This window comes from Anomaloglossus baeobatrachus, chromosome 6 (genome assembly GCF_048569485.1).
Source record: "Anomaloglossus baeobatrachus isolate aAnoBae1 chromosome 6, aAnoBae1.hap1, whole genome shotgun sequence".
Classification (NCBI taxonomy): Eukaryota; Metazoa; Chordata; class Amphibia; order Anura; family Aromobatidae; genus Anomaloglossus; species Anomaloglossus baeobatrachus.
This window is the reverse complement of record NC_134358.1, coordinates 377,377,361-377,404,295: the sequence shown is the minus strand read 5'-3', so window position 1 is coordinate 377,404,295 and position 26,935 is coordinate 377,377,361. Positions and strand designations below refer to the sequence as shown.

The window sequence follows — 26,935 nt, the reverse complement described above, 5'->3', positions numbered from 1 at the left end:
GGAGAGGCTCACCGGGGGGGATTGTGCACAACTCTGAACACACTCTGGCTGCTGCATCAATCGCACGTCCCACTTAAGGGACTTTGGAAGAATCACAGGGGAGTTAATTGAGGCTATTTGTCGGGTACTGTCACATGAGCGATGATTGCGTTTGTTTTAGCTATATATTTTTAAAATTGCCAAGTGTTTCTAGGACCTGCGTTTGGTGGTGTGGGCAGGTATCTTGTCAACATAGAACTACCCCCTACACTGTATGAATGGTAGTCATAAACCCCTACTACTTGAATAACCTCATTAATCCAGTGATTGTGCCTCTGCATGAACAGCACAGGTCTAATTTATTCCATGGACAACAATGCAGTCTGGGTGTCCGCCTGCAGAAAGTGTATATGGCCCCGTGAGCATTTCTGGATGAGGGATTTTGGGTCCCATCCACACTCGCTACCCCTTCTCATGGTAAGGTGAAGTGTGGCAGCCAGTAGCTGTACACTGACTACCCTGATTTTACATTGATGGCTAGATCTAACACTACAAGCGTGTTGTACGTGGAGGCTGTAGGGTTTTTTTTGTTTTTATTTTTTTATTTTTTTTGTCTTGTGATTATTTCCTTAGATTGTAAGCTTGCGAGCAGGACCCTCGCTCCCCTTGGTATAGATTAAACTATCTCTTGCGCTGTAATGTCTTGCATTGTTTGTACACATTCCCTCTTGTGTTTTGTAGGGCTTATAAATGAGTGAAGTTTACAGGAAGCCTAAGCCCTGTGAATGTGTCCAAATTCTGGAAAAGTCCTGGTCACTGGGGATATAATACATAAATACAAGCACAAGTAGAGGGAGCTGTAGTACAGAATATGGAGACCTTGAATTGTGGGGGTTATTGAATTTGTGCTTTTTGGTCTCTTACAATTTTAGTAACAGAGCTAAGATTTAATGCAATAAAGCAGTGTAATTTTTCAAATACTTATTGAACACTCCAAATCGGCAATGTTCAAGAAGCCGTCAAGGGAGTAAGACATGTCCAAATTAGCCAATAGCTATGGCAGAGTAAAGCATTAGTGACCGAGGACAACTATTAAGTTGGAGAAGGTGTCCTATGCTGTGTGTGTGTGTGTGACTGATCTCTACAAATGCAGTAATGTATAAATCAGAGCTTCAGGTAGTTTATAATATGTCAAGTGCAGTTCTATCAGGACCCAGATACAGCATCTAATTGGTTGGCCTTTACATTTGGCTAGAACTGTGTAAGGGCTGGTTCACACTAAGCGACAGCGACAACGAGGTCGCTGTTACGTCACCATTTTCTGTGACGTAACAGCGACCTTGTAAGTCGCTGTTATGATCGCTGCTTAGCTGTCAAACACAGCAGCCGAAGCAGCGATCATAACCGCGAGAGCAGGGAGCCGCGCACACTGCTTAGCGCTGGCTCCTTGCTCTCCTAGCTACAGTACACATCGGGTTAATTAACCCGATGTGTACTGCAGCTGCATGTGCAGAGAGCCGGAGCCGGCAGCACAGGCAGCGTGAGAGCTGCGGAGGCTGGTAACTAAGGTAAATATCGGGTAACCACCTTGGTTACCCGATGTTTACCCTGGTTACAGCTTACCGCAGGCTGCCAGATGCCGGCTCCTGCTCCCTGCTCGCTTCATTCGTCGCTCTCTCGCTGTCACACACAGCGATCTGTGTGTCACAGCGGGAGAGCGCCTTTGAAGAAAACGAACCAGGGCTGTGTTACGAGCAGCGATCTCGCAGCAGGGGCCAGATCGCTGCTCAGTGTCACACACAGCGAGATCGCTAATGAGGTCACTGTTGCGTCACCAAAACCGTGCCGTAGCAGCGATTTCGGTAGCGATCTCGCTATGTGTGAAGCACCCCTAACACTGCTAATGTAAGACCAAAGCATTTCCCCTCATGAATAATAGGAGCCTATACAAGCTAGGATCCTGGTAAAAACTAGATTTTAAAATCTGGGGGCTATGGGGGTGTAAGCTTGTCATTGAATCATTTGTATGTTTTGGGGTTTTTCCTCCTCCTATTTTGTATGGGATCACCTTTGCACTGGTCTCACCTAGTAGGTTAGAAAATATTTAGGTGGCAGTAAGGAATATTTAAAAAGGGTTTGTTTGGGGGTGAAGTCTGCTGTTGTGCTATGTGACTGCAGACCTTTCAGTCCTCACACCATAGCACTACATTCTCTGGTCCCAGCAGTGAACAGGGGTGGTGACTTGGCAACAAGTATGATACAATTGAATCAAGTGATGCTGTTTAAGGTTAGGATATATACAGTATATGTTAGATAAGGATAAGATGTCAATCGCTGGTGGGGACGAAGTTATAGAAAGCGGACTATTCTGATTAACTGCCAGATCTGCAGATAATAAAATGAGGATTGTATTAGAATGATATCAAGCAGCTCTGTGAGTGACACATCGCTGGAATTGGGGTCTCTGGCTCTACATTATGCTGCTCTCAGATGGGGGAGTAAGAGCTGGTGACTGATTCACTTTAACACTAGAACTACTGAGGTAGTCATTTTGACTACTTTGCACCATGTATTTCTATATAGGTGTCACGAGTCCAGTAGTTCTAGTGTTAAAGTATATTTCCAGTGAATATTGAAAAGGTAATTTAAAAAAAATTGGAAAATGATGAGCTATTGAAACGGGAGTTAATTGGAGCTGGGGATGAATTGTGAATTTAGAAAGTAAAGTTAAACAGGATACCCCACACAGATTGCATGGAGAGGTGGGGGAGGAGTATGGATCAGTTATATAGCACATCTAGAAAAACAAATTTGTTTTAAAGGGAACCGGTCAGCAGATTTTGCGCCTATAAGCTGCGGCCACCACCACTGGGCTCTTGTATACAGCATTCTAACATGCTGTATATAAGAGCCCAGTCCGCTGTGTAGAATGTAAAAATCACTTTATAATACTTAAACGGTCGCTGTGGTGGAGTTCGGTCATATAGGCATCTCCGGTACCGGCGCTGCCTTTCGGCCATCTTTGTCATCCTTCTGAAACCAGGGTGCATGACGCGTCCTATGTTATCCACGTCCTATGTTATCCACGTCCTATGTTATCCAAGCCGCCATTGAGGTCCTGCACAGGCACAATTTGATCTGCCCTGAGCAAGGCAGATCAAAGTATTGTAGTGCGCATGCACGGCACCAGCGAGTGTGTATGACGTAGATGCGTACTGCACACAGGCTTCAGAAGGAGGACTAAGATGGTCGAAAGGGGAGGCGCTGGCACCGGAGAACGGAGACGCCCATATGACCCAACTTCACCGCAGCGACCGTTTAGGTAAGTATTATAAAGTGATTTTTACGTTCTACACAGCGGCCTGGGCTCTTGTATACAGCTTTCTAACATGCTGTATAGAAGAGCCCACTGGTGGTGGCCGCAGCTTATAGGCCCCAAATATGCTGACAGGTTCCCTTTTTAAAGCTATATTTATGCATTGGTAAAATATGATCTGTATGATGGTAGTGTAGTGTGTTTTTTTTTTTTTTTTTTTTCATGTGTTTACATGGTACAAGACACTTTAAATATTTATCACTTAGATTATCAACTTTAAAAAAATGTAACTTTTGCTGTTCTTTTCCAATTTCAGTGTCCAAAGTGCTCTGTACAATAAGATTGGAATATTTTTGGATAAAATTAAGGTGGTCACCCTCCAAAAATAATACTCAAGGGCTGGATACACAAAGGCTGCATGCCCACGATCTGTGTTTGCAGCGTTTTGGATGTAGCGTGTTTTTGCGGTGTCCAAAACGCTGCGTTGTACAGTACAAGCATAGTGGATGTATTTCTAGAATTCCCGTGCCCACTGTGCTTGTTTTTTCAGCAGCAAACACGGACCTGTGGTTTATCTTTCCTGAATGCAGCATGTCAATTGTTTGCTGCAGATTCACATGTGTCCTCCGAGAGAGACCGCAGCGCACTGAACCCTGATCACGGGTACAAGCAGCTGCGGTCTCCTGCGGAGGAAACTCGCGGACTCGCAGTTCAGGACCCGCTGCATCCAGGATGCAGTGAGTCCTGATTGTGGGCACATACCCTGACAGTATTTTTATTTTTTCCCTCCACTGGAGTGGTGCATTAAAGGAGTCTCCTGCCACCTGTATTATACTTTCCTTCCTGCGGCTTCAGTCTAGTGCCGCCGTTCCGGTCTGTCTGACTATTTGTGACTTGCTGGTAGCTCCAGTGTTTAATGGAGCGAGCCAGAAGTCACAAATCAATGCAACTCTGAGAGCCTTATGCAATGGCAACTTGTGACGTAAATTCTGATTTCTGGCCAGTCAGAAGTTACTGTCACAAGATGACACCGCTATACTGGAATGGTGTCGGTAAAAGATGAAGCAGCTGGCAGGGAAGTATAAGAACATGGGCGGGGAACTTACATTTAAAGCAACACTCCAGCGCTGAAAAAACAAAACCAAATGCTGGAGTGGTGCTTTAAAGGGGGCTTTACACGCTACAATATCGTTAATGTTTTATCGTCGGGGGTCACATTGTTAGTGACGCACATCCGGCGTAATTAACAATATCGCAGCGTGTAATACCAGCGACCTTAGACGACCTCAAAAATGGTGAAAATCGTTCACCATGGAGAGGTCGTCCCAAACTCAAAAATCGGTAAGGGTTGTTTAGCGTTGTGGTTCATCGCTCATGCGGCAGCACACATCGTTTGTGTGACACCGCATGAGCGAGGACCGTCTCCTTACCTGCCGCCGGCCGCAATGCAGAAGGAAGAGGTGGGCGGGATGTTTAAATCACACTCAGCTCCGCCCCTCTGCTTTCATTGGCCGGCCACTTAGTGATGTTGCGGTGACGTCGCTGTGATGCCGAACGTCCCTCCCCCTTGAAGGAGGGATTGTTCGGCAGTCACAACGACGACGCCGACCAGGTATGTGTGACGCTGCGTAGTGATAATGTTCGTTACGGCAGCGATCACAAACAATCGCATGCGTGACGGGGCGGGTACTTACACGCTCGCTATCGCTAGAAATTGCTAGCGATTTCCCTACCGTGTAAAGCCCCCTTTACCGAACAATACTTTCAGAACTCTGTAGGGGATTGGTTGTTTTGTGCACCTAGCGGTTCCTACCTTTTTGGGTAGGAGCCTGTTAGTGTTCCACGTCACATGGCAGATTTGTCTCTCATATAGGAAGTGATGTAGCTAAAGAGACGTATGACCGGTCTCTTTGAAAGATAAACCTGTCCTTCTAGCCCTGCTGGTGTGCTCTCATCTTTAGAACAAGCTCTGATATGCCACATAGTTGGCTACATTTTCCTCCACATTTTGAACAGTTTGCACATCAGTAAAGTTTATTCTTCCTGCTACAGTATACGCAAGTGTGGGACAACGGTGTGGGTTGTTGTGTGTTTGGTTTTTTTTTTATTGTTTTTTTTTTTTCTATAGCAAGACAGTTTTATAATCCTCAAATGTATTTTTAGGGGCATGCGACACTTGGAGTAATAACTCCGGGAAGGATTTTCTTGTTTGGTAGCTCAATGTCTAATCTTTGAATGGGTTCTGGAATTCCATCAATTTTACCCTGATGACAAAATGGTGACCATCTATTATAGGTACAGCCTGTGTCCAGCACTCACATTGGAGCCATATTGGATGTATTTCTGAACACTGAAAAACTAGTGCAATAACATTTGAGGTGTTTCTCAGAAGGTACAACAAATATTCATAAGTGAATATGAAAAAATGCAAATTGTTATATTTCAAATTTGTGTTGAATCAACTTCATAAGAACTGGTGGTATCTAAACTACTCAGTACCACCTAGATAAATACATTAGACAGTGTAAGTTACAAAAAGACATTCATTGGATTTTTCTGTATTCTTAAACCACACAGCCTCTGCAAATATGACAATAAATGGAGCCATATTTGTGTTCCAAAATTGAAATTTCTCCTTCTTTTCTAAGTCCTGATGTTTGGACAAAAAAGTTTCCTCAAATCCCTCGCCTAGCCCTCACATGAAACAGTTAATAGACACATCTGCTTCATCCTGAGGAACTGACCAACTGAGACAGGCTTTATAGTAGATGTGTGCGGATGTAGCATGCAACAACGAATTAACTAATGTTGCCTTCCTATATACAGCTGTTGGTATATACTGATTATCCACTTCAATAAAAATGTTGAAATTCAATTTTTTTTTCTTCAGTGTAATTGAATGTAATTTTGGCCAACAATCTTCTTCTTTTTTTTTTTTTTTTTTTTCCCTTTCTCCCTGTATTGTTCAAAATAGTATGTTATGAGTTACTCAGTCTTAAAATGTGGTGTCTGCCAGACACTGCCTACCCTAAGTTTCTTGATTGATGTTTCTCTCGGGTTGTCTCCAGAGCATCAGACTACTATGCAAGTGCAGCGTTGTGAGTCCTAGACCTTCATTATTAGTTTTTGTAAATCCCTTGCATTAGTGACATTTTCCCTGAATTTGGTCCGTTTAGTTTCTCTTGGGTACCCGTATTATGGTGGTAGAAAGTAACGAGCGTGCAGTGCTGGAGACACAAACCTTGCAGACTGCAGCCATTATTTGGTGCAAAATCACTTTTATGTGAATGGTTTGATGTTTTTTATTATGCCTAACACACGTGGTGAAATACTGATACCATAATAGGAAGGTACTCTTAGGTCTGGGCCACACTAGGATCTACTGCGAGCCTCGCATGACACTCTGTTTACACTGGCAGCACAGCAGGAGCTGAGTGTTTCGAGTGTCACTGCGACTGAGGTCCGATCATGCGAGCGGACCTCAGCTGCGGGGGGGGCGGGCCGGCACTCAGGAGGGGACGGAGGGATTTATCTCCATATCTCCTCCGTAGCCGGCTATTGCCATTCTTGCTCTGGACTCTTGGTACACCGGTGTAATGCAAGTGCAGTGTGATTTTTCTCTCGTCCTATAGACTTGAATAAGTGCGAGAGAAACAGGTTCGCATTGCAGTCGCAGCATGCTGGGATGGTTTTCTCGGTCTGATTAGGGCTGAGAAAATAATCGCTCATGGCTGCTGACTCAGAGTAATATTGGTCCGATTATGTCGTGTCTTAAGCCCGCTTTACACGCTGCAATGTGTCTTACAATGTGTCGGCAGGGTCACGTCCTAAGTGACGCACATCCAGCATCGTAAGGTACATTGCAGTGTGTGACAGCTACGTGCGATTGAACGGTAAAACGTTAATCGCACACACGTCGTTCATTTTTCTAGAATTGAACGTCAGTTCATCGTACCCGGGGTAGCACACATCGCAGTGTGTGACACCCCGGGAACGATGAACAGATCTTACCTATGTCCTGCGGCTCCCGGCCAGCAATGCAGAAGGAAAGAGGTGGGCGGGATGTTTACGTCCCGCTCAGCTCCGCCCCTCCACTTCTATTGGCCGGCTGCCGCGTGACGTCGCTGTGACGCTGAACGTCCCTCCCACTCCAGGAAGTGGATGTTCGCCGCCCACATCGAGGTCGTATGGACGGATAAGTACGTGTGACAGGGGTTAATCGTTTGTGCGGCACATTCAACAAATTGAACGTGCCGCACATACGATGGGGGCGGTTACGATCGTATACGATATCGTATGCTGGATCGTAAGGTGTAAAGCAGGCTTTAGTCTTTAAGGGTGTATTTAAGGAACTTTCTGTCACAAGTTTTTGCATTAAATTTATTGCATATGAAAATTACATTTTCTGCATTTTTTTTATAAGGTACTTTGTCGTTTCTACACAAATTTCAACACATTATTGTAGCAACTTTTTTTTTTAACATATTTTAATTGCATTGTTTAAAGCGTGCTCATATGAAGTGTGACAGAGTTGATGTTAATCGTCAAGTAAAACCTAAACAATACTTTTTTTGAGTTGGGTGAGATATAGAAGAATTCATTCAATGGGTTAGCTTTTTTTTTTTTCTTTCCATTCCTAGATGACGATGTTGACCTAGAGGCTTTGGTTAATGATATGAATTCTTCGTTGGACAGTTTATACTCTACATGCAGCAGGGTGACTGATTCTGTGCCACTTCTAAAAAATGGTCAGCTTAATCGGACCTCGCTATCAAACTCAGGAGCCAACACTCTTCCGTCCATGCTACAGAGACAGAAAATGCAGCGCTCCCAACCCATGCAAATTCAAGCAGTAAGGTACAATGTTGACCCAATACCTGCTTACATTTTTATTTTTTTGTATGAATCTGTTACAAACTTTTTTTTTTTTTATATTTTTCTGATCTATTCTTTTTAAAATCAGATCAATCTTTAAAAGGAGTCCGTTCAAAGGACTGTCCACATGGTGGGATTTTTTTTTTTTCGTTTTATTCCTGTTGACTCATAATGATGGGCAGACCCAGACTGTAAAATTCCTGATTTCAAAAGTATCCGGGTGCCGGCCTCTGGCCCGGACTTCTCAGGGAATTCGGCTAATGATCAGGGTCCGGCACTTGGGTAATATAAAAAATAATTTAATCTGCGCTTCATGCTGTAACTGCTCAGGCGGTCACCCATTCACTTTGGAGCCGTGCATTAAGCTCATGCATATGCACGACTTTCCCCACCCATCGGCATCTGTGATTGGTTGCAGTCAGATGCGCCCCCACGTTAAGTGAAAGCGTGTCTGACACTACTAATCACATACCTGGTCTGCGAGTCTATAGTGTACAGTGAATATAAATAAAAAAATTTGGGGTAGGGTAACCCCATACTACGATACCCAGCACAGATAAAAGCATACGGCTACAGGCTGCAGCTCCCAGCCATTCACTTATCTTGGCTTTGTATCAAAATAAGGAACTGCGTGCGTTTTTTCCATTATTCAATTTTTTTAAAATACGTGCGGTCCCAGCACTTTAACCAGCTTTTCTATATTGCGCTAGTGCAGTAGCAGTCGTAGTAATGAGGGGTTAATCACAGCTCACAGCTGCCACTAAGCCCTGGATTAGTAATGGGGAGGGTCTGAGACACTCCCCCAATTACTAATCTGGAAGTAAATTAAAAGTAAAATAAAAAAAGTAAACAAAAAAAACCGAAAAATTCTGTATTTGAAACAAAAAACACCCTCTTTCACCACTTTATTAACCCAAAAACACCCCTGCAGGTCTGACATAAAACATAAGGTCTCATGATAATTCCAACTCTGCCACATCTGAAGATCACAGCGAGTGCCATAGGACAGGACTGCTCGCTGTGAGTTATAGACAGACTGAGCTGCAGTGAGCGGTGACGTCCCTTAGCTTAATTGAAGTCAGAGCTGAAACTTCCCACGGTCTTCCACCTGTGATCGCAGGTAGCCTGATCCCAGGTGACCTCAATTAACTCACTGAGTTCAGACCTGAATTTCCTGGCAGAAAACTGTGGGGCTTTTTGCGAAGAGCTGCAGATTTGATGCTGAAATTTTTACACCATATTCCTGCACTTTATCTACACCTTGTAAATAAAAACGCATCACTACTGCATGCGGTATGATGCGTTTTTTTTTGGTTTTTTTTTTGTTTTTTGCCAGGAGGTGTAGATTGGGTGCAGGAATATGGTGTAAAAGTTTCAGCACCAAATCTGCATCTTTGTAGAAAACTACGGGTTTTTTGCCAGGAGATGCAGGTCTGTGAATTCAGTGAAAGTTGATTGAGGTCACCTGGAGTCAGGTTACCTGCGATCACAGGTGGAGGATCGTGGAAAGTTCCAGCTGTGACCGCAACTAACCTGAGCGACCTCACCGCTCATCACGACTCAGTCTCTGCCTGTTCTATGTTTTTTGATTGTGTGCTGTGCCTTCAGTAATTTAGCAGAGCTGGAATCGTTGTGGGACCCTGTATGGATTACATCTGACCTGCAGATGGTGGTCAAAGTAGTGAAAGGATTTTTTTTTTTTTCTTCTATTTCAAATGAAGGATTTTTTGGGGTTTATTTACTTTTCTCTTACAGATTGGTAATGGGAGGAGGGTTTCATAGACCCTGCCCATTACTAATCTAGGGCTTAGTGGGAGCTGTAAGTTGTGAATAACCCCTCATTACCCCGATTTCCCACCGGACCAGGGCAATCGGGAACAGCCAGGTGAAGTGCTGGAATTGTCTCATCTAATGGATGTGACAATCCTGGGCGGCTGCAGGCATGTATTTCTAGGCTGGGGTGCTACCAATAACCATGGGTCCCCCACAGCTGTCTGGCTTTTAGCATGGCTGGGTATCAAAATTGGGGGGGGGGGGGGGAGACGGGGACGGCAGGTCATGGATTTAATAAAAAAAACACAACTGCATACGGTTCCTCTTATTTTAAGTTCCTGACTAGGGGCTGCAGCCTGTAGCTGTATGCTTTCTGTGCTGGGTGTCATAATATGAGACCCTACCCCATATATTTTTTTTTATTTTTTTTTTTTATACAATGGTAGATCCACATAGCATCTGTGATTGGAAGCAGTCAGCTGACAGTCAGGGTAGGGGTGTCTGACTGCAACCAATTTTGATGCTGGTGGACGGGGGAAGCCATGCATATGCATGAGCTTAATGAACGGCCTCGGAAGTGAATGGGCGGCCACGGGAGCAGTTACAGCTGCGCTGTAGCATCGGTTAGTATAGCGCACCTGCTCCAATCCCTTCTACAGCCATTTTTAATTGCTGGATTCTGGTCCCCATAGACTTTTTTATATGGGGACAGGCGTCCAGCCAGATAGCCGGTATACATTCCGGGCTGGACCAGTTTGTATTTGTTTTTGTTTATAATATAAGTTCGATGAGTCCTGCCGATCCTGGATATCTGAGAGATTGCCCATCACTACTAATAATGGATTTCACTTCAGGTTTTATTGTGGTTTCTTGGAGGAGAAAGGAAAGGGGAGGCTTGTGAATCTTCACATTGCGCGGACACACTGTATGTTGAGAATTCTCCGCTGCCGGGTAAGGGCGGTCATATGACCCAAAGTCTGTGATTTAAATACTTCAGGCCACATTTCGTTTAGACCGCATCTGGCTTTACTTAATACACTTCCATTGAGCTTGGCCGGATACAGTCTAGTCCACACATGACTGCATGTATGCAAATCACATACTCAAGTCATGCACCCACTGCTCCAGTCATTGGAGAATCCTCACAGCACACAATGGAAGGCTAGTCTGTCATCCCACAGCTTAAGGTCGGACAACCTCTTTTACGTTTGTTTTCCTGCTCTGCGTTATCTGGGTGATGCAGGGAGTCAGTTCTCATACAATAACATGCTGTAATTGCTGCCCAGCACAGTCAGCTCTGTGCAAACACCATGTCAGAGTGCAAAGGAGTGATGCCTATAAGCTCACTGAATGGTGAGCAGTGGCTGGAATTGCTTCCTGCATCACACGGTGACTCTGAGAAAGCATGGAGAATAATTCTCTACCTGTAATCAATACTCCAGTAGGCCAGCCAAATGTAACTTTTTATTTAATGTTTGGTCCCCCCTCCTTCCCCCTTTGGACAAACACTTTTTTCTCCCATCCACAGGATTGTTGATGGCTTGCTGATTTGCTAAATATTCCCTGTTCTGCCAATTGGTGCAGGACACTCGCTGTAGAACTTTCATGCGAATTTAAAAAAAATCTGCCCAACCGCTTTTCCATTAACTGAGTTTGCCACAGAAAGTGTAGTTCCATCATGGCTGATTTCACACTGCATATCCTTGTTAAGAAATAAGGCACCTCCAGATATTTCTAGCAGCATCACTCTCGTAGAGAACAGGAGCGTTGGGACAGCTGAGCTTTCAACAGTTGCTTCAAGCACCTAGAATGATACTGCCATATATCTACATATTTATCCCCTTCAGAAAGTACATAAAGATGGTAATCTTCTCTCCAGTGTTGGGCTACTCAGAAAAGTCACCATCTGGAGACCTGCTTGTCATAGCGTTTGCTAACCCTTATGCTAATGCATCAAGCTGGCACAGCTAAGAGCTACACATCATACCGGTAGGCCTGTGAGCCAGGGTGGGACCTTCATTACATAACTGGTATCCTTTATCCCTGTTGGGAGTTTGTGAGAATAGGCTTTTTCAAAGTCCTCCACACTCCCCTCCCCCACTCATGTTGCTTTCAACTTTTTGTGTAGGCACCCAGTAGTGGGTGTCTCCCATTGTTCGTTATAATGTAGTAATCCGAAAGAAGAGCAGACCTCTTTTTATTATATAAATTTGGAAAATAAAACTTTAACCAGATTTACACTGAAGTAAGGGGACCACACTTCAACCATATATCAATGAATGTCCTGAGTCATAAGGCTCAAGTCATGAAAATCAGACCAGAACAATTCCTACAGTATATCACAAAAGTGAGTACACTCCTTACATTTTTGTAAATATTTTGTTTTCATGGAACAACGCTTAAGATATGACCTCTTGATACAATGTAAAGTTGTCAGTGTACAGCTTGTAGAACAGTGTAAATGTTGTGCCCTCTAAACGCAACACACCGCTATTAATATCTGAACCGCTGGCTACAAAAGTGAGTACACCCGTAAGTGAAAATGGCAAAATTATGCCCAAAGTGTCAACATTTTCTGTGGCAACCATTATTTTCAAACATTGACTGAACGCCTGGGCATGGAGTTCGCTAGATCGTCACAGGAGCCCCTGGAATCCTCTTCCATGACGACATCATGGAGCTGGAGAAAGTTGAAGATCTTGCACTCCTCCACCTTCCGTTTGAGGATGCCCCAAAGATACTCTAAGGTTTAATGTCTGGAGACATTCTTGGCCAGTCCATCACCTTTAACTTCAGTTTATTTAGCAATGCAGTGGTCATCTTGGAGGTGTTTAGGGTCGTTTATCTTGTTGGAATACTGCCCTGCGGCCCAGTTTCCAAAGCAAAGAGATCATGCGCTACTTCAGTTTGTCACAGTACCTGTTTGCGCTCATGGTTCCCTCAATGACCTCTAGTTCCCCACAGCTGGCAGCCCCAAACCATGACACTCACTCCACAGTGCTTGACACACTTGTCTTTGTACTCCTCAACTGGTTCCGGCCTCACACTTGACATCCTCTGAACCAAATTAGTTTGTCTGATCTCATCAGCCCACAGTACATGGTTCCAGTAATCCATATCCTTAGTCTGTTTTGTTTCCAGCAAACTGTTTGCGGGCTTTCTTGTGCATAATCTTAAGAGGCTTCCTTCTGGGATGACACCCATGCAGACCAATTTGATAGTGTGCCTTGTATGGTCTGAGCACTGGTAGGCTGACCTCCCCCCCCCCATCCCTTTAACATCTGCAGCAATTTTTTGCAGCGCTTATATGTCTGTTTGAAGAAGCCAACCTCTGGATATGACGCTGAGCACTTAGTTTCTTTGGTTGACCGTGGCGAGACCTGTTCTGAGTGGAACTGGTCATGTTAAACCGCTGTATAGCCACCGTGCTGCTGCTTAGCTTCAGAGTCTTCTTATAGGCTAGGCCATCTTTATGTAGAGAAACAATTATTTTTTTTTTTTCTCAGAACCTCGGAATTATTGGTCATAAGGAGTCATATTGAACCTCCACTGTGCAGTATGAGAAGGTGTCTGAGTGATGACACCAAATGTAACACCTGCTCCCCAGTCACACCTGACACCTTGTAACAGTCCCATGACACCAGGGAGGAAAAAAATTCCAATTGGGTACAATTTGGTAATTATCATTTAGGGGTGTAATCACTTTTGTTTGTCAGCGGCATAGACATTAATGGCTGTTTAAATTATTTAGAGGGCACCACATTTACTATTGACTTTTTTTTTTTATACAATGTAAAGTAGCCAGTATATAGCTTGAATTATGTTCAGTGTTGTCCCATGAAACGATAAAATTTTAGTTTAAAATGAGATGTACTTTTGTGATATACTATAAATTAAAAAATATATATTTTGAGATTGAGATAAAGCTGTATATAACAAGACTAAGGGCTGGACAATAATTAAGTGTTGGTGTTGAAATTAGGATCAGTAGAGAAATACATAGAATGGGTAACAATTCACAAATAAGCATAAAATGCATTTCATGTGGAATATATAACTTCAGTATTTAAAGTGATTTTCGGACACCTATATATTAAGACATGCCCCCCCCTTCAAATATGATGCAGTTTTAAAAATGAGACCCCTCAACCTATTCAAAACTGCCATCAGGTATCTTAATCTACTGCTGCTTTTCAAGAAATAATATAAAGTGCCATGACGGGAACGGAAAAAAATTAACACCTAAATGATGCTAACTTTAGAAAAGGCCACTATAGCGAACACTCTCTGCCTGTTATTTGGCTGTGAATTGCCATGGCAGTCATTAGGAACACGCAATCCTGATCTCAGACTGCCATTGGGATTAAGGAGGGAGCCCTCATGCTCGGTTAACTATTTAGATGCTGTAGTCACTTGACAGCAGCATATAAGGGGTTATATAGTTAGTGCAAACAAATTGTGGCTGATACAGCAGAAATGTATCCTGAACAGGTTCAAAACCTTTAGCCTCCTTCACATGTCCGTGTATAACCCCTTGACGACATTTGACATAACTGTGCATCATGATCAGGAAGAGGTTAACGCAAAATTACATCATAGCAATAATGCAGGCACATAAGTTGTGTCCACACAATCGCTGGCAGGTGCTTGGCCTAAGTAAAAGCCAGGCACGGTGCCAGCACTACCCCTGGCTATTTAACCCCCTAAATGTCTCGCTCAAAAGTGATTGCAGCATTTAGGAGGTTAGGAGAGGGAATGGGCTCCCTCTTCCATGTGATGTAAGTACAGGCTGCTGATTGTTGTCATGGCAACTGGAGATCAATTAACGACCTCTGGGTCTACTAGCTACCATGGAAAAGCACTTCCAATAATAAAAAAAAAAAAAAAAAAAAAAAGCCAGCAAAATCTGTGCTTCCAAATGCCCACCTCCCTTCTGAGCCCTACTGTGTGCCTAATTGACGTTAGTGTCTGCATGTTTGGCATTTCTGTAGCACTGAGAGCCTGTATGTTTGGTGTAGCTCGAGAAGCACAAGCTGGGCGCTACAATGTTAGATTTGCAATTTTCACTTGCTAACAGCAATTGCTGTTTGGATCTGGAAAACTCCCATGGAGTCAAAATTGTCCCTATGCCTGATGATAAATTTGTAGTGGGTGTAATTTCCAAAATGGAGTCACTAGGGGATATTCTGGTGTTTTGCCATCTTAAGGGCTCTGTATATGGAGTCTGCAAACTATTCTAGGAAAATCCATGCTACAAGATTCAGTTGGTGCTCCTTCCCTTGCAAGTCTCGCTGTGTGGCTAAGCAGTACGGTACTGTTGCGTGTTATTGTTGCAATGTTCAGCAGATGTTGTAACACATTTTGGCTTCATTCTTACCCATTACCCTGTGTAAAAATTTAAAATCTGAGATTAAAACAGATTTGTATTAAAAATGTCGTTTTTTATTTGTTTTTTTTTTTTTTTTTCTTCATCCAGCGGTATAAAATTCTGAGACACCCTGTGCTATCATTATGATAGTTGCACCCCTAGATAATGTTATTGATGTAGTTTGTATAATGGATTAATTTATGGGGGTGTTCTGCTACCTCAGGGGCTCTCCCAAAGTGACATGGCACCCACAAACCATTCCAGCAAAATCTGCAATCAAATATGGCGTGCCTTCCCTTCTGAGCTTTGCACTGTGCCCCAAAAGTATTTTTCGACAACATATGCAATGTTACCGTACTCTGGAGAAATTACATAAACTATTCGGTTTTATCCTGTTACCCTTTTGAAAAGTTAAAAACTGTAGGTAAAATCAAGACTGCATTGAAGAACAATTTATTTTTCTCTTGCTTACTTATTCCAGTGTTATACAATTCTGTTAATCTTCTGAGGGTTACAAATGTTCACTGTACCCCTAGATACATTTGAAAGGTCTAGTTTCCAAAATGTGGTTTAGTGGTGTGAAAGGGTTTGCCCTTTCCTGGTTTCTTATTCTTTTGCATGTATGTCACATTTAAATATGTTTCAGATCACCAAATTTAAATATTAGCGATAACACAATTAAACACAAAATTTAAGTTTAAAAATGATATTAAGGGAAAAAAATCCACACCTACAGGACACTGTGTGAAAGTGATTGCCCCCACCTACCCATAAAGCATACATTTTTTAACTGTGGTTTTTCACATCTTTAAAAAGCCAAAATCAATTTCCCTAGCCACACCCAGGGGTGATTACTGCCATACCTGTTCTCCATCAAGAAATCCCTTAAATGGGACCTGCCTGATAAAGTGAAGTAGAACAAAAGATCCTCAAAATCTAGACCTCATGCTGTGATGCAAAGAAATTCAGGAACAAATGAGAAACAGTTCTCAACTACTTTAAGTCTGGGAAAAGACAATACAACCATTTTGAAAGCTTTGGGACTACAGTGAACCACAGTGAGAGACATTATCCACAAATTGTGAAAACATGGAACAGTGGTGAACCTTCCCTGAAGTGGCCAGCCCAACAAAATTACCCCAAGAGCGCAGCATAAATTAGAGGTAAAAAAAACCCTACAACAGTATCCAAAGAACTGCAGGCCTCACTTGCCTTATTTAAGGTCAGTGATTATGACTCCACCTGAAGAAAGAGGCTGGTCAAAAATTGCCTGCATGATGGAGTTCCAAGACACAAACCACTGCAAAACCACAGCAAAAAGAACAAAAAAAGTTTGTTTTGCCAGAAAACTTCTTCATGATCTCAAAGACTTTTGGGAGAATACTGTGTGTGGCTGATGAGACAAAAGTTGAACTTTTTGGAAGGTGTATGTCCCATTACATCTGGCGTAGAAGTAACACAGCATTTCACAAAAGGAACATCATACCAACTGTAAAATATGGTGGTGGTATTGTAATTGTCTGGGGCTGTTTTGCTCCTTCAGGACCTGGAAGACTTGCTGTGGTAAATGGAACCATGAATTCTGCTGTCTACCAAATAAAAATCCTGAAGGAGAATATTTAGCCATTTGTTTGTGGCCTCCAGCTGAAGCGCACTTGGGTTATGCAGCAGGACAATGACCAAAACACCAGCGAGTCCTCCTCTGAATGGGTGAAGAAAACTAAATTAAGACTTTGGAGAGGCCTAGTCAAATTAAGATGGCTGAATTACAATTCTGCACAGATGACTTGGACGAAATTCTTCAAGAACGTTGCAAAAGACTCATTGCCAGTTATTGCAAATGCTTGATTGCACTTGTTGCTGCGAAGTGTGGCACAACCAGTTAGTTTAGGGGTCCTTAGGGAATCCCTTTTTCACACAGGGTCCTATAGGTTTGGATTTCTTTAATAAAGGGAAAAAGACCTTCATTTATAAACTGTATTTTGTGTTATCTTTGTCCAATATTTACATTTGTTTGATCTGAAACCTTTAATTGACCAACATGCAATAATCGGGAATGGGCAAACACTTTTTTTTCACACCGCTGTATGGGGGTTTCTGCTATTTTGGCATGTCCGGGGCTTTTCAAATGTGACATGGCATCCACAATCTATTCCAGGAGAAATGGCTTTGCTAAATTCAACTAGTGCTCCTTTAATTCTGAGCCATGCCTTACATCTAAAATGTTTTCCACCGCATATGGGGTATTAGTGAACTCCGGAGAAATTGCACAGCAAACTCTTATTATTTTTTTTTTTTTTTTTTTTTACTCTTTGAAGAACTTTTTTTCATTTTTACTTTTTCATGCCTCAACATTTTATATATTATGTGACGCGGCCAAGAAAAAGAAAATGTGGATTGTTCGTCCCCTGAAAAGTCCTAGCCCATCTCTCTGAGGAAAAAATATAAGGCCCGGTCTTCTTTTTGGGAAAACATGGTATTAATCATTTTTCAGAAGCATTTCCAGTTTCCTATGTTGCAGAATTGTAACATCCATAAGTGGAATATACTGTAGCTCTTTATGGCATCTGATTTCCCCCCCCCCCCCTCCCTTCCCTGTATCCATACGATTCTGGAGTGATGGTGCGGATTGAACTCATCGGATTTAAACACTTGTGTGAGAGAGCCCTTATGGTTCTAATGTGTCGCCCTGGGCAAGCCAGGGGACACAGGTCACAACACCACCACACCCCACACTCCAGGTAGGCACATCACAGCTAACCACAAATCCTTGTTGCCTTCCTCCAGAGGTTGATGATGCACACCAGGGGGTGGGCCAGGCAGTTGGCTCCGCCCACCGAGGAGCTCACAACACTGGAGGCAGGAAGTAACCAGGCAGATTAGCCCAGGGAGGGCAAGTGTGAGGAGCTAAGTGAGAGAGTAAACAACAGCTAAGTGAAAGTGAAAGTAGAGAAGTGGAAAAGGAGGAAAGCAGGAGAAGTGACAGAGGAGAAAGAAGCCTGAAGGGTCCAGCTTTGTGAGGGCCAGAACAGCAAGGTCAGCAACGGCGGTGACTGTCTGGAGGGGGACCGTTTGGAAGTTCCTGGAAGGACCCCGTTGGCTGTGTGCCCGGTGGTCTGGAGCAGTGTTCCGAAGGACAGTCAGCACCAGGGCAGGGGCCTCTCGGACCCCGGCAAGGCTAGGAGTCGCCAGATTTGCCAAATCCGTCAGTGACTGGGACGCAGATCCCCCAACAACCAAGTCCCGATTGAAGGCAACAGCCCAACCCGTATTGGAGAGACACCGCCACCGCCACGGCACCAGTTTCTCAGGGCCAGCGCCTGCGGGCAAAGTGTAGAGCTCCTCCGGCCCAGATTGCAGTCGGGGAGCGGGTAACCGGAGGGAATCCACCGCTACCATCAGTCAACACAGGTGCAAGGAAGAGGGACATCACCGTCACCTACCGGGAGTGCAGGTGCAGCCGTCTGTGGGACCGCCCTACCAGCCGTTGGTTTACCGTACAAACTGTGTCCGTGTGTCAGGCTGAGTGAGTACCATAGTGCCGCAAGGCACAGCGCTGCCCCCGCGTCCCTGCGCCCTCCAGGCCCTACACTTTACATCTCATCACCGGGCCCCGGGATCACCAACCCCTACCCACGGAGGGGCAACACAACACCTGGCTGCTCCGCATCACCATCCCCGGGACCCCCATACTGAGCAGCGGTGGTGCAATCACCACAACCGTGGGTGGCGTCACGAACTATAACAATCCCCACACCCAACAAACACCCCCTTTCACTCACGGGCGAGGAGTGTCGCTCGAGAAACCCCGGGATCCGGCCCACAGCTCGAGCCACCAGGAGCAGCTGCCGGACCCGAGCAGAAGGGGTGAGCGCGGTGTGCTGACACCCTCCTCCCCGCCCGCGACACTACTAATACGACAGCTCTGCTACTCATCAGTTTAGAGTATATGGTGTGCACTCTGCCAGAGTAAGGGGGATTGAGGTGCTAGTGAGGGGACCGAGGTCCAGACTACAGCATATACAAGACACTGCACTCTCATAGAAATAGGCAAGGAAAAAATATCAACAGATTCGTTTTTTTGCCAAAATTATTTTTATATTTTATTAGTAGACAAACTGAGTGAAAGGGGACGTTTCGGCCCAAATGTAGGCCTTCTTCACGCCAATTTACACTAGAGAGAGGTGAAGATAAACAATAATCAATATTTTACATTGATACAATATCAACATATATACAGAAAACATACATATAAAGGATTTAGGTTTCATGTCGGCATTGAACATATGTGAAAGACAGTAACACATATCAGCAGTTTGTCATGGAGATAGTCTCACAGAAGAAATTTGAGAACAGCAACAGTATGGCATGCATGTAGGATATAACATACCTCAGGTGGTGAAAGGTGATTTCTCAGGTTCTGTACGTGCAGAGAAAGAGGGGGGGGGGGTTTGTTCTAGAGGAACACCACTTAAATTATTTTCTCTTTTATTGATAGTCACAGTGGACAAGTCCTATGGGAAAGGAGTATAAGTAAGAAGTAGTGTCTGTATGTACATTTATAGTACAGCGCTATGAAAGTATTTTTACCTTGTTAGTGTTTATGTAAAATTTCTCAAAGCCAGTAATTTGGGGCTTTTTTACACGGGTTACCATGAATTTTTCTACTTGTGGTCCCTTAATAGAATTGAGTCTAAGGTTAGAGATATAGGGAATTCTGTCACTGAGTATTCACATAGTTTAAATGTATGTCAATGATACCTTGAATGTGAGTATGGTCAATTCTGCAGGTGCCGGGGTAGTATAGAAGTCCATGCAGGTTGTATCATCAAGGATAATCATAAAATATGAGTTCTACAAATAAAAGAGGGATGGGGATGACCCTAGGTGGCTTATGACTATGTGATAAGATTCTGGATGGCATAGAGTAAAATACCTTGTAAGGCTAGGTTCGCACACTGCGTCTTTTTGACGCTGCGTTTTTGTGTGTTTTTGGCCGCTAAAAACGCACAAAAACGCACCTGCGTCGAAAAAACGCATCAAAAAACGCATGCGTTTTTGCCGCGATTTGGTGCGTTTTTGGCTGCGTTTTGCTGCGTTTTTGATCTCTGCGTTTTGCTGCGTTTTTCAAATGCATTGCATGGGCGGAAAACGCAGAAAAACGCAGGAAAGAACTGTCATGTCCATTTTTTTTTTTTTAACTCAAAAACGCAGGTAAAAAAAACTGTGTGCGGACATCAAAAATAAACTCATAGACTTTGCTGGGGAAGCAAAGTCCTGCAGTTTTGAGGCCAAAAACGCATCCGAAAAACGCCGCGAAAAACGCACTGTGCGCACATAGCCTTAGTGTTCTCATGGACTCCTACTGTGTCCTTGCTTGTGAACACCAAAAGTAGTTTTATGGCTTGCAGACCCTTAGGAGTTAAAGGTAAGTGATCAGGTGATCTGAGAATAATGTCTGTATATATCTCTCCCCACTGTCACATAGTGTTGTTACCTTGGGACTGTGGTGTACACCTAGAGTCACGTGTTGTAAAAGGTTATAAACACCACTGTGGAGCTTGCGATCTTCTGAAATAATGAGTCACAGTTACAGTAGGTAGAATTCATGTGAAGTTAAGGATAAACTCTCATGGAGTACTACATATTACCTGTACATTCTTTATTCAGTATAAGTACATAGCAGTGGATAGTGAATTCCTCTAGGATAGAAGGAGGTAGGATATGGTTACAAAAGGTGTAAGCAGAGGGATAGTGTGCAGGGAGGATATAGTTTGTCACATACCTGATCGGCCGTCTTCCCAGACTGTGGCTAAATGCGCTGTCACCCGGTTTGCAGGCTATTTAGCACTGCAACCCGGAAGTAACGTAAGACGCATGCGCAGTAGCTATCTGCGCTTGTCTTAGGGAATGTATGGTACCGTTCAGTGTGTGATAGAGGCGCCCGCGCATGCGCAGTGGGTGATTCTCCATACTTCGGCAAAAAACAGTATTGGGAAGACGTACATTGTGGTTGTGGATGGTTGCCTGTGTTGCTGTAATATAGCGAGTGGTAGAGCGGTCAGATAGACTCAGGGAAGCAATAGGAGACGTACATAAGGGGTTCTAGGAGATACATAGCAAGATTAGAAACATTTCTTTAGGAGAATATATAATAGTAATGTAGAGTAGATATAGTACCTGTATAGGCATATGGTTATATACATGAGAATAGAGCATAAGTGGTAGAACACATACCCTCATTGTTAATACATTACAACATCTAGTTAGTCTTATGTGACTTTAATATTTATAAGAGGATATGACCTAGAAAAAATTTTGGTTAATGAAAGCACAGTGAGGCTATGTGCGCACGTTGCGTACAGTTCACTGCAGAAATTTCTGCAGCGATCTGAAGAGCACATGTGCGCTTTAAATCGCTGCAGAAATGTCCGTAGCGAAGCCGATCCCATGCGCTCTGCCTGCAGCTCCTGCCATAGACAGAGCAGGAGCTGCCGGCAAAGCGCACGGAAGAAGTGACATGTCACTTCTTAGAACGCAGCGCTTCGGCAATAGCCGAAGCGCTGCGCTCTAAAACGCCACGTGCGCACGGCCCCTGCACAATCTCCATAGACTGTGCAGGGGACGCAGGATGCATGCAGTTACGCTGCGCTAAGCGCACCGTAACTGCATGTATTTGCGCAACGTGCGCACATAGCCTCAGGGTCCCAATATGCTAGACAGGAACATGACTATATCGATTAGACTATATAGAGGGTGTCGATTTATACATTACCAACTACCAGTGGGTGCACGATGGAAGAGGAAAAGGTGCAGTTGATATTTCTTAGGTTTTGTGGAAAGAATATCAAAATATAGTTAGGTTGTACTTAGGACTATACTATGGACTCGGGTAAAGATATATTTATGTTCATGGCCAATCCATTTCTCTATTTAAACCTTTTGGTGTCAGAGTTGGTAAGGTCTGACTGTGTGACATCTCACCAGTGACCTCCCAGCGACTTAACAGCAATCCTTATCAGGTCGCATTGTTTTCGGGATTGCTGGTAAGTTGTTAAATGTGACAGGGGCTTTACTGGTGTGCCCAACGTAGTTTATATAACATCACTGTCCTATCAGCAGGAGGGCAATACTAAAGGACTAGAAAACGTAGTGCCTGGCAGTACAACCCCCAACCACTACCACTCTAAAGTTTACTCTAAGTTAGACTTTTGATAAAACAAGATAACGTAGTTTAATTATTCTCGTTTGATGTAACTTCTGGTTTACTATGACTACTCTCAAATTTAGAACTGCATTAAAAATTTCTGAAGGAAGTCTACTAAAATAGCCTTTATTAAAAATCTGCCAATTTTAACTTTTGTAGGCGACTTCAAGAGGAACAACTGCGCACATCATCTTTACCAGCTATTCCAAATCCGTTTCCAGAGCTTTGTACACCTGCAAGCTCCCCAGTACTTGCAACAGGATCCTTACCTCAAAATCAGCCTGCCAACAAAACTGTAAGTATTATACCTGCTGCGTGTAAAAAATGAAACTCTCAAATGCTTTTAATAACACATTGTAGACTTGGCTTCGAAATTACACCAGCCACAATATTTGCAGCACTGATTTCTGGCTGATTTAAACCTTCTGGGAACAATGTGGCAAGCAGCCGACCTGACATACCAGTGCGTCATCGGTCTGTAAGGGGTTAAAAAAAAAAAAAAATCCTAGACAAGCTATTGTGGTGGTTTTTGTGTTTTTTTTGTGTTTTTTTTGTGTTTTTTTTTTTTTTGTGTTGAATTAAAGATTTAAATGCAGTATTTGCCCATAAGACATCAATGTATAGATCAGTAGCCTTGTCCTCCCACCTCGATGCCGGAGCATCTCCATGCACAGTCCTTGGTTGTAAGGAAGAATAACTATAGATCTATGATCATATCTGCGCCATCACAAGAAAATGTGTTTTTAACACCTTTGACAGTAACCATTTTAGTTTTAGTTTTTTTTTTTTTTTTCTTCTGTCACACAAGTCCTGATCTGGCGTAATGTAGTTTTTAATGACACCCTTCACTTTGCCATATAATGTACTGAAAATTGGGAAAAATTCCTGGGGTGGGTGAAAAGAGCTGTCTGTTCTTGGGGTTTTTTTTTATATCATTCACTGTGCAATTAAAATGACCTGCAACATATTTTTTCTGATAAGTATGCTTGTGCCAATAATGATCTTAAATATTTTTTGTTTAATCGCGTTGACTTAAAGTTGCATGTTTTGGAGTTTTTCGAAGAGGTTCATTTTTATACTTTGATAAAGCAAACATTTCCAGAAATATTTACAGTGACCGAATCTTTGATTTGGCCTCTGCATGCTTCTACTTTTTTTATTATATAATATATATATATATATATAATATATAATATTTAGATATTTATATATAATGTATATGTATGTACACTGCAGGGTCCAGGGGAGGTGGGGGCAGCAGCTCTGGAGTGCAGGGGAACGCTGCGGGCTGCAGCCTTTGATCTCCTGCTCCCGCTCATATAATATGCACAGCCGCTGTCCATCTCCAATGGTGCTGAAATCGTACCGCAGTGAGGGGCTGGGGGAGCGGAGCATATTATGAGCCTGCGCCCCCCTGTGATGGCACATGCCCCCCCTGTGTCAGATTTGGCCCCCAGGCTGCTGCTCATTCTAAAATAAAAAAGCTTTACTTACCCTCTCCAGCGTTTCTCCCCGTGTCCCTGCTTCCACTGTGATCAGGCAGGCAGAGATCTCAGTCTGCTCTGCCGATCACATGACCACACTGAGAACCAGGAAGTAAGGAACAGAAGCACGGAGGGAGACAGGAGGGAGATAACCGCTGGAGGAGGTAAGGAAAGAGTGTTTTATTTTGCTATGGGCAGCAGCCTGGGGGCGATACCTAACACAGGGGGACTTGTGCGATCTATAGGGGCCATGGGCAGCACTATAGAGGCGATATCTAACACAGGGGGACTTGTGCGATCTATAGGGGCCATGGGCAGCATTATGGGGGTGATATCTAACATAGGGGGACTTGTGCGATCTATATAGGGGCCATGGGCAGCACTATGGGGGCGATATCTAACACAGGGGGACTTGTGCGATCTATATAGGGGCCATGGGCAGCACTATGGGGGCGATATCTAACACAGGGGGACTTGTGCGATCTATATAGGGGCCATGGGCAGCACTATGGGGGCGATATCTAACACAGGGGGACTTGTGCAATCCATAGGGGACCATAGGCAGCACAGGGGAACGTGTGCCATCACAAGGGGGCTATATTCAATATAAGGGGGCCATATCCAGATTAAGGGGGCTAATTTTAGGATGGGGGCAATGAGGGACATATACCCTATATGATTTGTTAGAGGGACACTGGCATTATACGATGGACCCCATTTAACATTAAAAAAAAAATAATTCTCTTTTCCTTCACCAAATTTGGGGGTGCGTCTTACAATCAGGTGCGTCTTATAAAGCGAAAAATACGGTACTTCTATTGTATCTCATTTGTTTCATAGATAGAGAGAGATATAGATATCTATATATATCTATGAAACAAATGAGATAAAATAGAAGTGTAGACTTTCAGGTTTAATTATTGGGGTTTAACAAAAATATCCTGCGTGAAGTTTAGGGATTGCGACCATTTTTCTACAAAGCCTCCTCATTTCTGGGTCTCAAAAGTAATTGGAAAAATTTACCATAAATAAAAAGTTAACTTTTTTAATATTTTGTAGAGAATCCTATGCAGGCAATGACTGGCTGAAGTCTGGAAGCCATGGCAATCACCAAACGCTGGGTTTCCTCCTATGTGAGGCTTTGCCGGTCTTTACTACAGCCAACTTCAGTTGTTGCTTGTTTGTAGTGTTAACCTGTAAGGCCAGCCAAATTTGTGTTTCCCCATTTTTGTCAAAGTAACAAAGTTCCGTTCTGCAAATTTTTTTTTTTTTTTTTCTTTTACAGAATTCATTTTTCCATAAAACCGTCCTGGAAATGAATCTCCGGGTTAGTATCATTATGTAGATGGCAAACATGTATAGTTTTTGGTTTTATTTAAACTGTGAAAAATAATTGACATTTTTAAAGAAAAATGATCTTGCTTGTGTTGCAATGTTAGTTTTTGGGATAAATGGCTGTGAGGCCTTTTTTGCTCCACAAGCCAAGTTTTTTTTGGTTTTTTTTTGTTAGTGCTATTATTTTGGGATGTACACTAAGTTTCAATCTCCTGCTATTACTCTGTTCTGACAAACTGGAATGCTGGCATTTTTTTCACATTATGCTGTTTACCAATCAGATTAACGTTTGACATACATAGTATGTCATAAGTTGTTAAAGCATGTGAAATGCATACTTAATAGGGTTGATCTGGTTATGGACTGCAGCACATTCCATTATTTTGCCTTTATAAAAAAAGACGAAAAAAACTCCTGGGTTACTTTCTTGCTTTCGCAGTCTGTTTTGGGTTATTGACCATCTGTACTGTGAAGCATCATCCAGTGAACCTTGCTGCATTTGGTTGGATCTGGGCAGAACTATAGCCCTGTAAACTTCAGAATTGATCCGGCTGCTCCTTTCTCAGTCACATCAATGAACACTAGTGACCCAGTGCCATTGAAAGCCATGCATGACCGCACCTTACACTGCCTCCATATTTTACAGAGAACGTGGTGTGTGATCATGAGCTGTTCCAAGCCTTCTACATACTACTTCTGATCATTCCGGAACAGGTTGATGTTGGTTTAATCTGTCCAAAGCATGCTTTCCCAGCACTTTGGATGTTTTTTTGGCAAAGTCTAATCTGGCCTTTCTATTTTTAATTCTGATGAATGGTTGGTTTGCACCTTGTGGTGAGCCCTCTGTATTTGTTCTCATTAAGTCTTCATAGACTTGGATCCTGAAACACCTACTTCTTGGAGAGTGTTTAACTTCGGTAGCTGTTGTGAAGGAATTTTTCATCACAATGTAACGAACAGATTCTATGCGGTATAAAAATACGACCACTTTATTCTTGAGTCAGTAGGATTAGCTATACAAAATTCATATCATTTTTGGGGATTTACTACTACGGCAAGCTAAACAGTTTTGGGAGTTTTGTTTGTGGAAAGAAAAATGTTTATTTTGCAAGATTAATTGAAAATTTTATTTATAGGATTTTGGGGTGCATAACAGGTTTTTGATCCTTCCCATTTTTTGGGAACCATAATGATCCAAAAAAACAATTCAGGAATTAAAATCTACTCCCAATGAGGTTCCTGCTCAGGAGTGTTGATCAGCGCCATAATTCCAGACCCTAACGCTGCATGACTGCCCACTGTAAACTTATACCAGCACTGCACAAAGTCCAGCAAGTGCTGACATATATCTTTTAAGGCTGGCATCCGTGAAAAGGTTAAACTATGGTTAGAATGTCAACAGTCCTATGTAAACTTGTGATTTCAAGGATATAAGCCTGATGTAGAAACCAAGGGTAGTGTCTTCAATGCCTTCTTGACCAGGAAAGTGATTGCTAGTGAGAAATTATTGAAGGAATGATTTACTTTTAAGGCTGAGCGGACCTGGACTGTTAGTCCGGATCCTCACTGTGTCAAAGATGCCCGAAAAACCTCCAAGA

General features: G+C 43.2%; 1 protein-coding gene across 3 annotated transcripts in view; it reads left to right on the top strand.

Moving 5' to 3' along the window:
• The window catches only part of GRB10 (growth factor receptor bound protein 10), a 148,746-nt gene that overhangs the window by 11,412 nt on the left and 110,399 nt on the right, over window positions 1-26,935 (top strand). Inside the window, exons 2-4 of one of the 3 annotated variants that reach the window (XM_075315042.1) lie at window positions 7,936-8,152; window positions 22,678-22,813; window positions 25,288-25,329. In XM_075315042.1, the coding sequence (XP_075171157.1) occupies window positions 7,971-8,152; window positions 22,678-22,813; window positions 25,288-25,329 (360 nt within the window). In that variant the 5' untranslated portion in view covers window positions 7,936-7,970. The remainder of the gene's footprint in view (window positions 1-7,935; window positions 8,153-22,677; window positions 22,814-25,287; window positions 25,330-26,935) is intronic. The other 2 variants (XM_075315044.1, XM_075315043.1) reach the window with 2 other exon arrangements.